The sequence below is a fragment of the Plectropomus leopardus genome, chromosome 3 (genome assembly GCF_026936395.1).
Source record: "Plectropomus leopardus strain MGB_pleo_1.0 chromosome 3, ASM2693639v1, whole genome shotgun sequence".
NCBI lineage: Eukaryota > Metazoa > Chordata > Actinopteri > Perciformes > Serranidae > Plectropomus > Plectropomus leopardus.
The window spans coordinates 28,204,547-28,218,072 of NC_142178.1; the positions used below are offsets into that span (position 1 = coordinate 28,204,547).

A 13,526-nucleotide genomic window follows, 5' to 3' on the forward strand; every position below is an offset into this window, starting at 1 on the left:
AGCAAGGAATCATTTCCAGGCAGTCTCTCTCTCTCTCTCTTCTCCTGTGTTTAGTCACAGTAAGTGGGCCAATACTCACCAGTACACTGTACCGGCACTTCTACATTTTACTATTTGGTGCACCATGACTTTTTCTTGCACTCTGGCACTCCATGCCATTACTCTTTTCTGCCCTCTCCATATCAGGTTCTCCGAGTGATTCATAAAGGAACTAAACTGCATTACCTGTCTTCAACAGGGGGTCCAAGACCCCTAGGAGATCCTAAGAGTTATTGCAGGGTGGTCGCCAAATTATTTTATTTAATCATTTTATTTATTTTTTTCTTCCAGAAATTAATATATGACTGAAAATACACAATAAAACAAATCCAACATATTTCACCCTTTGCAACAACTTATCTTTGTGAACACAGAGTTTCCTCCCTAATTTACCTGAAGGCAATTACAGGTCAGGACAGCAGCTTGAGGCCGATATAGCCTTCTGCCTGACAACCTCCATCCACCCAGTTTAATATGCAGTGCTATTTTACACAATATATGTGTAATAGAGGGTCCCTGCTCCGTCTCTCTTTCAGCGAATGGGTCCTTGGCCGAGAAAATGACCCCTGGTTTAGATAATCATTCAAGATATAAAGCTATAATGACAGAGTCTTCACTCTCTGTTAAACAGCCTCGTCCTGCATTAGAAAATATGCATTAAAAACAACCAAAGAGCTAACACAACACTGGATGAGCATCAGCCAAAAGCAAACTATGAATTTGTCAAAATAAGAAGCCTAGCAAGTATGTATGATGTATGTTAAAAATAAACAATATGCATAATACAGACAGACAATCAAAAAAAAGTTCAGTTCAGGAAAACTGATCTGTGATGCAACATACACAGGAAATAATCTGCTGCTTCTATACTTGTATTGCTATGCACAAAATGTAATAGGAGATACTTATAACATATGTCACTTATTTAGGGGTTATCAGTTTACTACAATAAGACGCACCTCAAGCAGTGAAAGGCCTGTTGATGTAATCTTAGCATCAGCAAAACTTGTCATTAACACTAACTTCTTTTAAGTGTTGTTCACCTGAAACTAGTGAACTGACTCATGAAATGATTCTTTTGGTTCACAGTTTTCTTCCACCACTGCCTTTGTGTGTCTGTATGTGTGTCCCAAGCTAACAAATACACAAACAAATGCACACAGTGTCTTCATTAGCTCTAATCTAATGGTGTTGAAGATGGCTGCATGCTGACAGATGTGCACAGCTCCCTAATCTGATCCCCTGTCTCCTCTGTTACGACATCCTCTACATCTTACACACATCTACACACACACACACACACACACACACACACACAGGCAAACATGTGGATACAAAGACTTAAGAATTAAATTAAGTTTGTAGCTGAGTGCTTTGCATTGTAACTCAATATACACTCCCTGCCGAAATGCATTATTAACGTGTGTGTTGGTATCTGTGAAAGTCTGCAGAGGTGTGTGTCCAAGTGTGCAGTATATTCGTTTAAACACCTCATTTGTATTCTGCTACCTAACATCCATAGCCGAAACAGAAGAGCTACGCAAATGACCAGTTTTTGTGATGCGTCAGTGAAACTCAGAGCCACAGATGACCCTACAGGTGCTTCTGCATGTTTTAGCATTTTTACTATCACAGCGAACATTTTGTCACCCTTATATCTTTCTTGGGAAAGTTTTGTTTTCAATGCGCAGTAATGCCATTGTGAGCAGAGAACCACTTTAAAGCTCTCCTTGCTGACAAACCCAGAACACCAAAAAAGCAAACATTAAAAAGGGGCAATGTGAACTTGGCCAATTCTCACATTAAAGGAGTTGTTGTTCAGCAGCCAAATCTTACAGAGAACACACAAACAATACAAGGAGAGTTTTCAAAACACCCTCTGTTTCCAACCGCAGCAGTGATTATGAAACTTTCAGAGGCAACAAATTGCTCACTGTGATGGATTAGCTTTCTGAAGCGAGTTTCAAATCTCTGAAAAGTGGTTTTCAAAACCATTTCAAAGATGTAACAGGCCACATTTAAAAGATAAACTTCACAGTTTACTGGTTTCATTTCAGTTTGACTGACAAGTATAATGATAGGGAGACAAGAGACACAACTGACAAGTAACCTATTGTAAAATTTCAAAGTAACATTTTTCTTCTCTACAATTGAATTAATTTACCTTTTCAAATCCTGTTTGATTTTTGTTGTATCATGATCCTCTGGGGACAAATAGTGACTTCATTTAACAAATTGTTTTCCATCTTTTAATTTTCAAAATATTTTAAACTTAAAGGTAAAGTTAACCTAAAAATCAAAAACACACATTTTCCGCTTACCTGAAGTGCTATTAATCACTCTAGATTGTTTTAGTGTGAGATGTTGAGTGTTGGAGACATCGCTCATAGAGAGAGATATCTGGAATTGAACTATGTGGCACTTGGCCTATGGTTCTTAAACTCTAAGAAGTACAATTGAAAAACTCAACAGCGATGTCTTTTTCAAGAAATCATCACTCAATATAATCCACAGACCTTCTTGTGATCAATTTGGTGTTGAAAGTATATCTTCTTTCTACTCAACAACACCCTCCTACCATATCACCATGCAGAAGCAAGCATGCATCTAAGCATATTGTAGCACGTAAGTGCTAATGGGTGAATTTACAAAAGGATTGTCCTGCTTTTGTAGCCACTAAACCTGCAAAAAATAATACAAAAAGTGTAATTTCCCCAATGTGGGATCAATAAAGTTTTATCTATCTATCTATCTAATTCTCAGAGTACCTGCAAAGAGAGAAATACATCTCTAAATGCCAAGTTATTTTCTCAGTGCTCCTGTGCTATTTGCACATATTTAATTTAGGTAATACATTTGGTGCAAAACTGGCCCTTTTCTGCAGATGAGCCTCATTGCAACAACAATCCAATTCACAATATAACCAGTAATGGCCACATGTGGTTATAGTGGAATTATTAGAATATTGAGATGTAAAGTCTGTGGTACCTGAAGCACACTGACAGACTTAGATATTAAACATAATTTCTCTCTGTCACATTTAAATTCTTTCCCTGACGTTTTGAGGAATGCTCCTGCAACCTCATTGTTCAGGATCTGTAGCTTGCATGCTGAAAATTTCAGGAAAAGTTTTTTTTTTCTCTTTGTGCCATTGTTTTGCAAACTTTGTTCTTGGCACAAAGGCAGCATCTTTACTTTGCCATGTTGATAACTGCAATCACATGCAAAATATTGACAAACACACTTTGCAGCATATTTTTTTGGGCACATTTATGCTGTAATATCATTTGTTATTCTCCAAATTGGACATTAGGACAGGGCAGATAGTGAATTCAAGTAATGCATAGTTAATAGTGCTATCAGCACCTGCAATGCATTTTTTGCAAATCTGCAACAAATATCACTTTTTCCACTAACATGGAACTAGTTCCATTCTAGTCCCCACACCTAATTTTGAACTGTTCAGGGAATTTTGACAAAAATGCATTGGTTTTGAACACGAAAAATTGGGTCTTAGATGAAATTTAAAAAATAGCAGGTTTTCCTTAACCTGAAGTGCAAGACTGTGACATCACTAGATGTGTCATACTCTACAAGATGAAAAGATAAGATGGAGAAGGCAAAAATAAAGACATTTAGTTTGATATCATCAGATAAAAAGCTTGTGCAGTTGTTTCATTAATAGTTGGTCTATACTTGCTTTCTTTTAATAAAAGCAACTATCTGTAATAACAGAATTAAAGCTTGCAGGTAATCATTGCAATCTGCCACTTTGCTTCTATTGCTTACTGTGCATTGTGCAACGGCCTGCATTAAAAACACATCCTTCAGTACAATGATTCTGATAAGAAATGATAGAAAAACATGCTGGTTCACTAGACAGCGCCAAGGTTCCAAGAGTCCTAAACAGAGCTGGTTTAAGAACCAGAGCTTATTTTCTGCAAAATGAGTGTTGTGTGTCATTTTCAGAAACCTTACTGTCAAGAATAGAGAGCAATGGGAGGACTACTGTTGATCATGAGGAGGCAGAGCTGTGTACAAACTATGCACAGCAATAAAAAGGAGTGCACTTCTTGGAGCGGAAACACTCGCACTGAGCATATGACAAAACCCTACCTCTGGCTCTGAGGAACAAATGAAGTTCCCTCCTGCTGAGTTTCTGAGGGTAACGGCAGCAGATCGGGGAGGAATGGAGAGCTTTGAGCAATTCGGAGCCAATCTGTCTACTGGATACTTAGCTCAAAGCTGGAGATGGTTTTAAAATGGGCCATAAGAGATACTTTATAAGAAAGAAGGGTGGATTTGGATTAGCAGGAGGTGGGACTATGTAGCATGTGAGAGATCTTGACAATCCGAGTGATGAAGGTAAACACACAAATGGATTAGCGGTTAGCGATAGCCCTCCTTTCTGTGCCCAATCCCACAGCTGCCTAACACTGCTAGTGTCAGAAGCAATGCCAGTTTGTTTCTGTGTTTGTGAGAGCGACAGTGGTTGTGTGTGTTTGTGTGTGTCCTCGCATGTGTGCGTGGTAAGCACTAGAAGAGGTGCCAGCTAGATGTTGGGGTTCAAACAGATGGGAGACAGGCATCTGGACAGCTGGCATTCACTGCCTTTCACAAACCCTTTACACCAACCACCTCCCCACCATATCCCCATTCTGTCATTCTCGCCTTTGCACTGTTTCCTCTCTTTTCTTTTTCACAGCCTTAAGCCTGGCTGGGAGATCTAAAATGAAAGTAATTATAAAGGAATTTATTTGTGAGTGGGATTTTATGTGCAAACAGATTTGAAGGTGTGTTTAGAAGAAGAAAAAACACATTCACACCATTTAATTCTTGTGCAAAAGCAGGTCAAAGTTCTTGATTGATCTACGCAAGCACATGTGTTTATGTGTATGTGTGTATCTGTGCATGTAATGTGAACACCAGACCAGCACATTTAACTGGGTCAGTCATCTCTATTTGATGAGCAGGAAGAGCACTTTACCAGTTAATGCCAGTCTTTCTTTTGCTTACTCTTTCCTTCTCTGTCTCACTTCCAGTCTCGCTTGTCAGCTTCAGCGTAGCTTTTTTATATCGGAGCATTTTACAAAATCATCTATTCACTTGCATTTACGGATCCAAGGTACTTGTGATTGCTTTGGCATCGCTATACTTACACTAAATTCTACTTGGCAGCCCCTCAAGGATTTTTGAGTTTCAGTGATTGCTGTGACCGCAAAACCTGCCTCATTTCGTGGAAGAAAATGCATGGCACACTGCCACATTCTCCAAGTTAATTTGGAGTAAAAACAAGAGCACTGACAAAAAAAAAAAAAAAATTAAACAAAAAAAGTTATTAAGATAATTTCCATGTTGACAGGTGCCTTCTTTAAAGTATTCATTATATTTACACTTCCATGTCTTTTGTTTTGCATACGTTAAGAATGACAGCCACGTATACATAAAAATGCCCTTTTTCTTTCTAATAGTGTAACTGTAAAAGTTCTTCTACCCTGCAGGGCTGACTGTGATCATTTCACTTGTCCAGATCAGGGGGTGAATAAGAGCAGATGTCAGGACAAATCATGCTGGAAGCAATATCCTGTTCCCATCTGCCTTCTTATATGCCCTCTCCTTTTCTGCCTCTCCCACCTGCAACTTCGTCACTTTAAAAGCCATTAAGATCGAGCACCTACAGTTCCTTAGCAAGGGTGCCGACCTTTGCCACCATGTGTTAAATGAATGTCACCTGACAGCTTTGGAAAAAGAAATAAAATTGTGTGCCTCGTGCAACAAAGAACAAAAGAAGATTCTCACATTTCCTTGTCTGCCTCCAGTAGTTTTCTAATCTTTTCTCAACTGTTTATGTCTTTTATTCATTACTTATGTAATAGCATTTGGCAAAGTAATAAACTGATATGGAACGAGCTCAGTTCCATTGACTTCAGAGGCATTATATGCATCATATTTAATTAGTCTAAAGATTAACTCTAAGTAGGACTGCACAATAAATTAAATACTGCTGCACCAAAAACCTTCATTGAAGTCTGATTATTGAACACTTAGTAAAATTCCCTCTTTTGTTCAGCTTCAATCTCATGCCACTGCCAGACCAGAGAAATCACGAGGACTTGAAAAAACACTTCAGCCCAGACATGTATACTTTTCATTTCAAACATCGTTACCTCATTATACTCCTTTTATGTACTAAAATAGATGTGTCCATTTCAAACATTGTCAGTGTCACTGCCCAAATACTTTTGTGCATCCTTTATAGTAACAAGAATACAGCCAATAGATGGTACTACAAGACACAACATCAACTGATGCTACAATGGAGGAGGTCGTAATAATTTACCTTTTAAATAGCAACTAAACCCCCCCCCACCACTTTTGGTTGGAGTGTCTCCTCCCTGTAATGTAAAAAGAGTCTCTAAAATAGGAAGGGCTAGAAGGGGGGACTAAGACACACTTAGTCACCCAATCGTGCCACCTCTCAATTCACAGCACCTCCCTTCCCCAAGCAAACACACAAAGTAGTCGGTTGGTGAGAGAGCAGCAACAGGGCGGCAACCGGGGGCTCAGTTGGTGATGAAAGCAGGCTCCTGCTACCAGGATCAGCCAACAGCAAAATTCAATGGCGACAGCCATGTTTACACCTTTAGAGGGCAGTCACTGCATATTTATAACACAACATGTAGAATTTTATGTTTTACACTCCAAAGTCAAGAGTTGGACCTGAATCAATCAACAACACTACTAAATAACAATACGTATTGCTTTTCAACTGAAAAAAGGGGTTTGGTCACTCTTTAAAAGAGGCAACACTGTCAACCGTGGTGGTCTGTGAGGCCATTAAATAAATTGTGACATGTTGACAGAGAATTCTTTTCACTATATTTATTCAGTTCAGACATTTTTAAAATATCTTCCTCATCTCCTACAGTCATACCTAAGTTGAACTATGCTAGACTGGCAAGACAATTTTCTGTGGTACTGCTCAATTAAGTCTGTATCCGTAAGCTTTCAGAAAACATGCACAAATATGGAAGAAGTGAAGGCATAGTAGAGACAGAGGGCTCCGTCCATGTCCATAAACATATAAATGTTGAATATAAATGAGACCTTATTCATTCTTCTTAATCATTCATTCCTTAGTGCAACGCTATCTAGCTGGCTACAATGTTAAAACAGGTTTTCTATTCAGTCCTAAAGGCAAACTGCCACTTTATGGATTATTAGGCCACATGAAAGTTGTAATTATTTGACTTGCCAGATGAATAAAGTAATGAAAGTACAACAACTGCCAAACTGTGTCGTTGGAAACTTGTATTTTCATCTTATTTAGCCAATTATTCTGTTTCAGGAGTACAAGGGGCTGTCTGTAGGAATAGAAAATGTGCATAATGCAGGGGATTTCCTCTGACATGATGACAGTCCGTCACTGGACAATCTAACTAACTTACACCCACACAAACACTGGGTAAGAATTTGCATACAGCGACGCTTCACAGAAATGTGAAGTGCATATCACTGAGCCACTATCTTGCTTTAGATTCATGAAAATCTGAAACTATCTAGTCTTCAGTTAAAGAGAGTGTGTCTTGACTTGTGAGTTCATATACAGTATTTGTGTTCACATGTGTGGCCCCTCAACTTAGACTCAGAAAGCACCTTGGGGAGGGAAAGAGTGGGGAGGGGTTGAGAGAGAGGTTTAGGGAGGAATACAAATAGGCTGCAGATAGTGATCAATGACTCAAACGAGGAGGGGGAGAGGAAGAAGGTGAGTGGAAGAGGAGGAGGAGAAGGAAGGGGAGAAAGGAGGAGGTGATAAAGAGGGATCTGAAGATGGGAATCGGACACCTCCCTAACGACCACTCCGAGGCAGAGAAGAAGAGAAAACCTGCAGGCGTGAATTAAAAAACACAAGCACCGGCACGTGCGGATCATTGATGGGAGTTTTTGACTGGCATCATCCCTCATTTTGAGAAATGTCATCTGTGGGGTGCCTCCCTGTGAATCATTTTAATAGAGGAAATACAGCTGTGTGTGTGAGTGTGTGTGCAGACAGGAGGGGGTGTAGGTATTGTTTGTCACCAGATGAACTCGTGGGGTGAGACTAATGAAGAGTGCAGAGAGAAGGAGGGAGGTATTTTAATTGGCCTCTCTCTCTCTTTGTCTTACTCTTCAACACAATAGCCAGACTAAATGTTGGCATTGTACATCCTGCACACCATAAATATGCAACATTTGTGCATTGTTATTTGGTATATATCTTAAACTTTACATTTTAACATCACTGTGGTTAACTTGTGGTTGTGTTTAGGAACAAAAAACACTTGTGGTAAGGAAAAGATCGTGTTGTGTTGTAAAATATATGTATATGTATGTCCTGCTTTTAGAAGCACACTTGCTGAGGAAATGCAGCCGCTCGCTCACTTAACACAACACCCAGTTTCGGTGACACAATAATTGCTGAAAATGTCCCTGATGTCTTGCAAATAAACATCCAGTTGTGGTGGCACAATTACTGCTGGGAGCTCCTCTGATGTTTCTCTAAAAAACATCCAGTCTCGTTAGCACAATTGCTGCTACAATTGCTACCAACGTCTCACAAAAAAACCCGACAAAGTTTCGGTGAAACAATTGGCCTAAAAATTCTTATGTCTCACTAAAGAACAGCCAATTTTGGTCACACAGTGGCTGCTTGAAATGCTGCAAATGTCTCATTAAAAACACCCAGTTTGGTAGCACAACAACCGCTGGAAATGCCGCCAATTAATCACTAGAAAACAAAGTTTCGGTGGAAAGATTGCAGCTAGAATTACCCTTGATTTCTTGCTAAAAATGCGTGGTTTTTGTGGCACAGTTTCCACTACAAATGCTGCTGATGTCTTGCTGAAGAGCACCCAGCTAGTAATGCCACTGCTACTTTGGCTAAAAAACATCCAGTTTTTGTGTCACAGTCATTGCAGTCATTACTTCTGATAAGTTGCTTAAAAAACAACCTGTGTTGGTGACACAGTTGCCGCTAGAAATGCCTCCAGCCCCAACTAAAAAGCACCCAGTACTGGTGGCACAAACGTTGCTGGAAATGTTGCCAATTTTTTGCTTAAAAAACAGTTTTGTAGTTGGTTTCAAACAGTGGTTCGGCAAAGACATCACACAGTCCACCATTCCCTCCATGTCCAAATGCCAAAGTCATCTCATATACATGTTTACATGTACCACTTTAGAAATTATATGATGCATAATAAATGTACAAATGTGGTGTATTCAATGTTTGCAGAAACGTACAATGTCAACATTTTTGTCTGGTGACCAGACTGCCCTCCTCTCTCTTCCTCTCTCAGGGAGAACAGGAGATTGAATGCAGGCTTTTCAGAGGTAAGAGAGGATTTCCAACACTGGCACTGCAAATGACTTGTCCGACTAATTGGTCACTAACACATCCTGTTACATACTTTGATAGAGTGTTAGACCTAAGCTGTTTTTGAAGCACCAGGGATGAGAGAGGATTTACATTTTCATGTAATTTGTGTCTCCTTCATAATTATTCACCCGTTTGTGCTCTGTGTCTTGTAACAGATTTGCTTATGAGAGAATCATATTTGCAGGGCGAGAATATTAAGAGTGAAATATTCTTCGATGCTTTCATGAAGTAAAGATGACGTCATTGAAGATTTATCTAAGCATCGTGGCCGACCGATCAAACCCAATGTCACCTGCACTTTCCGCGGTGCAAACATTTTGCTTTTATGATTAAAAAATTCCCTGGATTCCACATGCATTTATCATTTTTTAACAAAATGAAGAAACATCTTTTCAGTTGTCAATTTTACCCAATGCTCGATATATATTTGACACATGGTCATCTAATATGACTCATCCTTTCAAAAGCTTTTCAATGACACTTTGCTTAAAGGGGAAACTAGCATTTAGGAGTCCGTCTGAAAAATAACTGACAGGATTCACTTATAAAAAAAAATCCCTGCATCGTGACAAAGATTAAGATGACAGTGAAATAAATTAGTTGCTGCATATGATTAGGAACATACATGATTTACACCCTTGACACTTAAAATAAGCCTTATTCAAACTATAATCTGACAACTCTACCTGAGGCTCTCCATCTCCGAGGGGAGGGCTGCTACAAATCACCACATTCCTGCTCGCCCTCCTCTGCTTCTCCATCTCCCTTCAGCATTTTGTTTCTCTGAAATCGCAAAGTTAGCTGCTAGCTCTTCCCCAAGGCGCCATACTCCACCTTCCCCTCCCTCCTTTTCCTCCAGTCTCCCTCTCTGTGATTGCCAACTATCCTGAAGGAGAGAAATGTTGAAGAAGTGTGTTTCAAATGGCATCACTCTCTCTATTTCTCTGCCACCTCCCTTCTCTCTCTCTGTCTCTATCTCTGAATCTCCCTCTCTCCACCTTTTTCTCCATCCCCATCTCCCTGTCCTTCTGTTATGGCACTGGTTCATCCTCATGTATATTTATGCTACAAAGCTGAAGAGTCAGGCAGACTTAAAATGAAAACTCCAACTAGAGAGCGCTTGTGTGCTCATTTTGTGAATGTGTACGTGCACGACCATGTGTGCACTCGCTCTTTCTCTATCTCTCTCTGTGTGAATATGCACTCTTTTATCCTTTTTGGATTCAAGCATCTTTTTTATATTCAAGTGTGGAATTCCTCTCCACTTCACCACCCACTGCCCTCCTGTTTTCTCAGCCTCCCCATTCCTCTCATCTCCTCCCCACGTTTCAGCCACAGACAGGTGGCTCGTTTTTTTTCTCCACTGCCTGACGGGACAGGTGTCAACCATTGACGGGAAGTGACATTCTAATCTAAAGTAGTGATTCAGAAAACACCCACACTCAAACACACACACACACACACACACACACACACACACACACACACACTTCCCTGTCATGTATATCCTGTGGCTGCAGAGAGACGGGCAGACGTGATAAGCTCATGCACATCAGTGCAGGGCGGCATCAATCTCACCTGTCTTAAAGTCCCGCACATACACCCACTCCCACATATGAAAACCCACCAAAGACAATTTGTTTCACTTGAATAGTCTTGAGTGAGGACGCAGTGGGAGGATGTGACCACCGATTTCAAACAAAATTCCTGTTGCAGAAGCATTTTATGCACACCCCAGCAAACCAAGGTAAGGTTTTTTTTTCTGCCTCTCTTTAAAAAAACATTAAATTCCTACAGAAATTAGGGTTCAAATGCATGTAAAAATATATCTGTGGAGGTGCATGTATATGTATGTGTATGTGTATATGTGAGTGTGTGTGTGTGTGTGTGTGTGTTTGCTCATGCAAGCGTGTGTGTTGAAACAATGGCTGTCTTGAGAGGCGGGCTGCATGGCTGACTCTCCTTTAGTTTCCCTAAGAGGAGGAACGTGGGAAAAGAGGAATAAGTGCCATTCATCTTTTCACTGGCTCATTCACTACCTCGCTTTCTCTCTTTCAGTCCACCGCTTTGTTCCCTTAAATGGCCTCTTTACTTCTGGCTAAACCTCCATTTGAGATAAATACCCTCACGCTGTACCCCCAACACATATGCACTTGGTACACAACATGCACAGACTCACACAAGCATGGGCTTTCCCAAATATTCTTTCGGTGCTCCCGCGTCCAAGCTAAAATCCTCAAAAATACACTCCAAATAAAATATTTTGCTGAGGTGTCTGCACTGCCATCAATTAGTATTTTTTTGAAGTTGATAACAGATTTAGAAAACTGATAGGTATCCACAATATTGGATTTTTTTTTCAGATGTCTGATATGCCGATATATAAAAGCTCATTTGGCTGATAACAATACATCCATTTTTTCCCCATTAGTGCTCATCAAGTCTCTTCTGTAGTGGAATTAACATCATATTATTCATACTGTTATGGCCCACCCAAATACAATGCGTTTCAATGTTTGTAATATTCATTCATTGTGCAAAACAAGAAAAATACACTAACTTAGGGTGTATGTTTTGTACATGTAAACTCTGTCAATAAAAAAATATATATATCGGCTTGTGATACTGACAGAAATCTGCATGTTGGCCAATTACGATATTTCATTTTAAAGCCAATATCTGCCGATACCAACGATCTGCCGATATTATCGTGAATCCCTAAAAACTAATCCGACATAACTGAGTTAACATGAATTCACCCTCTCTATAACAGTCTCTAATCACATTATCACACACCCATCACCCTCAATACCTTCACATCCTTGGCGTTCATCCGTGTCCCTTCCTTCCCCACAAAAATGTCGTCTATATCCACCAGTATGTGCCGGTCCAGGCCCAAAGTAAGCTTCCTGTCAGTGAGATAGGAGATGGCGTCCACCAAGATGAGTCTGTGGAGCCAGTAGCCCAGTCCCTGGCCAAAAAGTACCCTCCTCACCCCGTCATAGAGTCCCATGTCCTGCACCACAGTCGCTTGGAGGCCCAAACTAAAGCCAGGCCCTGGATTATCTCCACTACCTGCCCCTGCACCATCCTTGGCCCGTGCATGCAGCACAGCTTGATAGGTGGAGTGATTAGATGAAAAGGATGTCCAGTCTTCCCCGGGTAAAGCCCCTCGATCTGTGCCAGGCTTGGTGAGGTGGAGGAGAGGGGAGCTAGACACCACACAGCAGTCCCATAGCACCTGGTTGGTTCTGAGCACCAGCGGGAGGCCTCTGAGTTTGAGGAGAGGTGGGGAGTTCTCAGTGGAGCGGTAGAAGCCTATGATGCCCACTCTGTACTCTGTGCAGTATTGATGCAACAGCTGTCTGTTCCATGTGTCTGCATGTGCATACTTTAATAGGTTCTCATAAATGATGAGCGAATATCGTCCGCGGCCTTTCTCTGTCAGCGGCGGGAGGTCACCCTTGCCTGAGGCAATCTCCATACGAAACTGGAAGTGTGCTGACTCCAATATAGCCACAATGTCCTGACCCAGCTGGGAGTACTGGGACTCCACCAGCACCAGCACGACCGGGTCAGTGTGCACATGTGTGTGAGGAGGGTTAGGGGGGTATGGGTATGGAAGTTGATGGTAAGGGGAGAGCGGCTGGGAGCAGGCAGGTTCTGGGGATTGTCCAAGCTGCATGGATGGGGAAGAGTTTGTAAATAGAAAATAAGCAGAGAGAAGGAGGGAGAGGAGACAGCAGGAAGCCAGCAGGAGCAGGAGCCTGCGTAAGTGGCGGCGGAAACGCACGGCCACTGTCATTGTGAAGTGGGGAGGTGTTGTGTGTAGGAGGAGATGTCTTATTTCTAGTTAGAGAGTCTAGGGGTTCGAGGAGCCCAAGAGATTGTCTGTGTGTGCGAGAAAGGAGCAAAGCCACTCAGGGGTGTGTCATGTCACCATGGCAGGTGGAGAAGGGAGATGTGCTGGATGTTGGGGAACAAAGGTCTTCATTGAGGGAAACGTTGTCAAGGTTCTTCCAATCTTCACGGAGGAATCACACGCAGAGACTGAGGGAGTGATGATTAATGC

The 13,526-nt window shown here is 41.1% G+C and overlaps 1 protein-coding gene across 6 annotated transcripts in view; it reads right to left on the minus strand.

Annotated features, from left to right (window-relative positions):
• ndst3 (N-deacetylase/N-sulfotransferase (heparan glucosaminyl) 3) overlaps window positions 1-13,526 on the minus strand; it is a 111,426-nt gene that overhangs the window by 37,684 nt on the left and 60,216 nt on the right. For all 6 annotated transcript variants that reach the window (XM_088075984.1, XM_088075986.1, XM_088075985.1 and 3 more), the window contains one exon: window positions 12,267-13,526. In XM_088075984.1, the coding sequence (XP_087932110.1) occupies window positions 12,267-13,259 (993 nt within the window). In that variant the 5' untranslated portion in view covers window positions 13,260-13,526. The remainder of the gene's footprint in view (window positions 1-12,266) is intronic.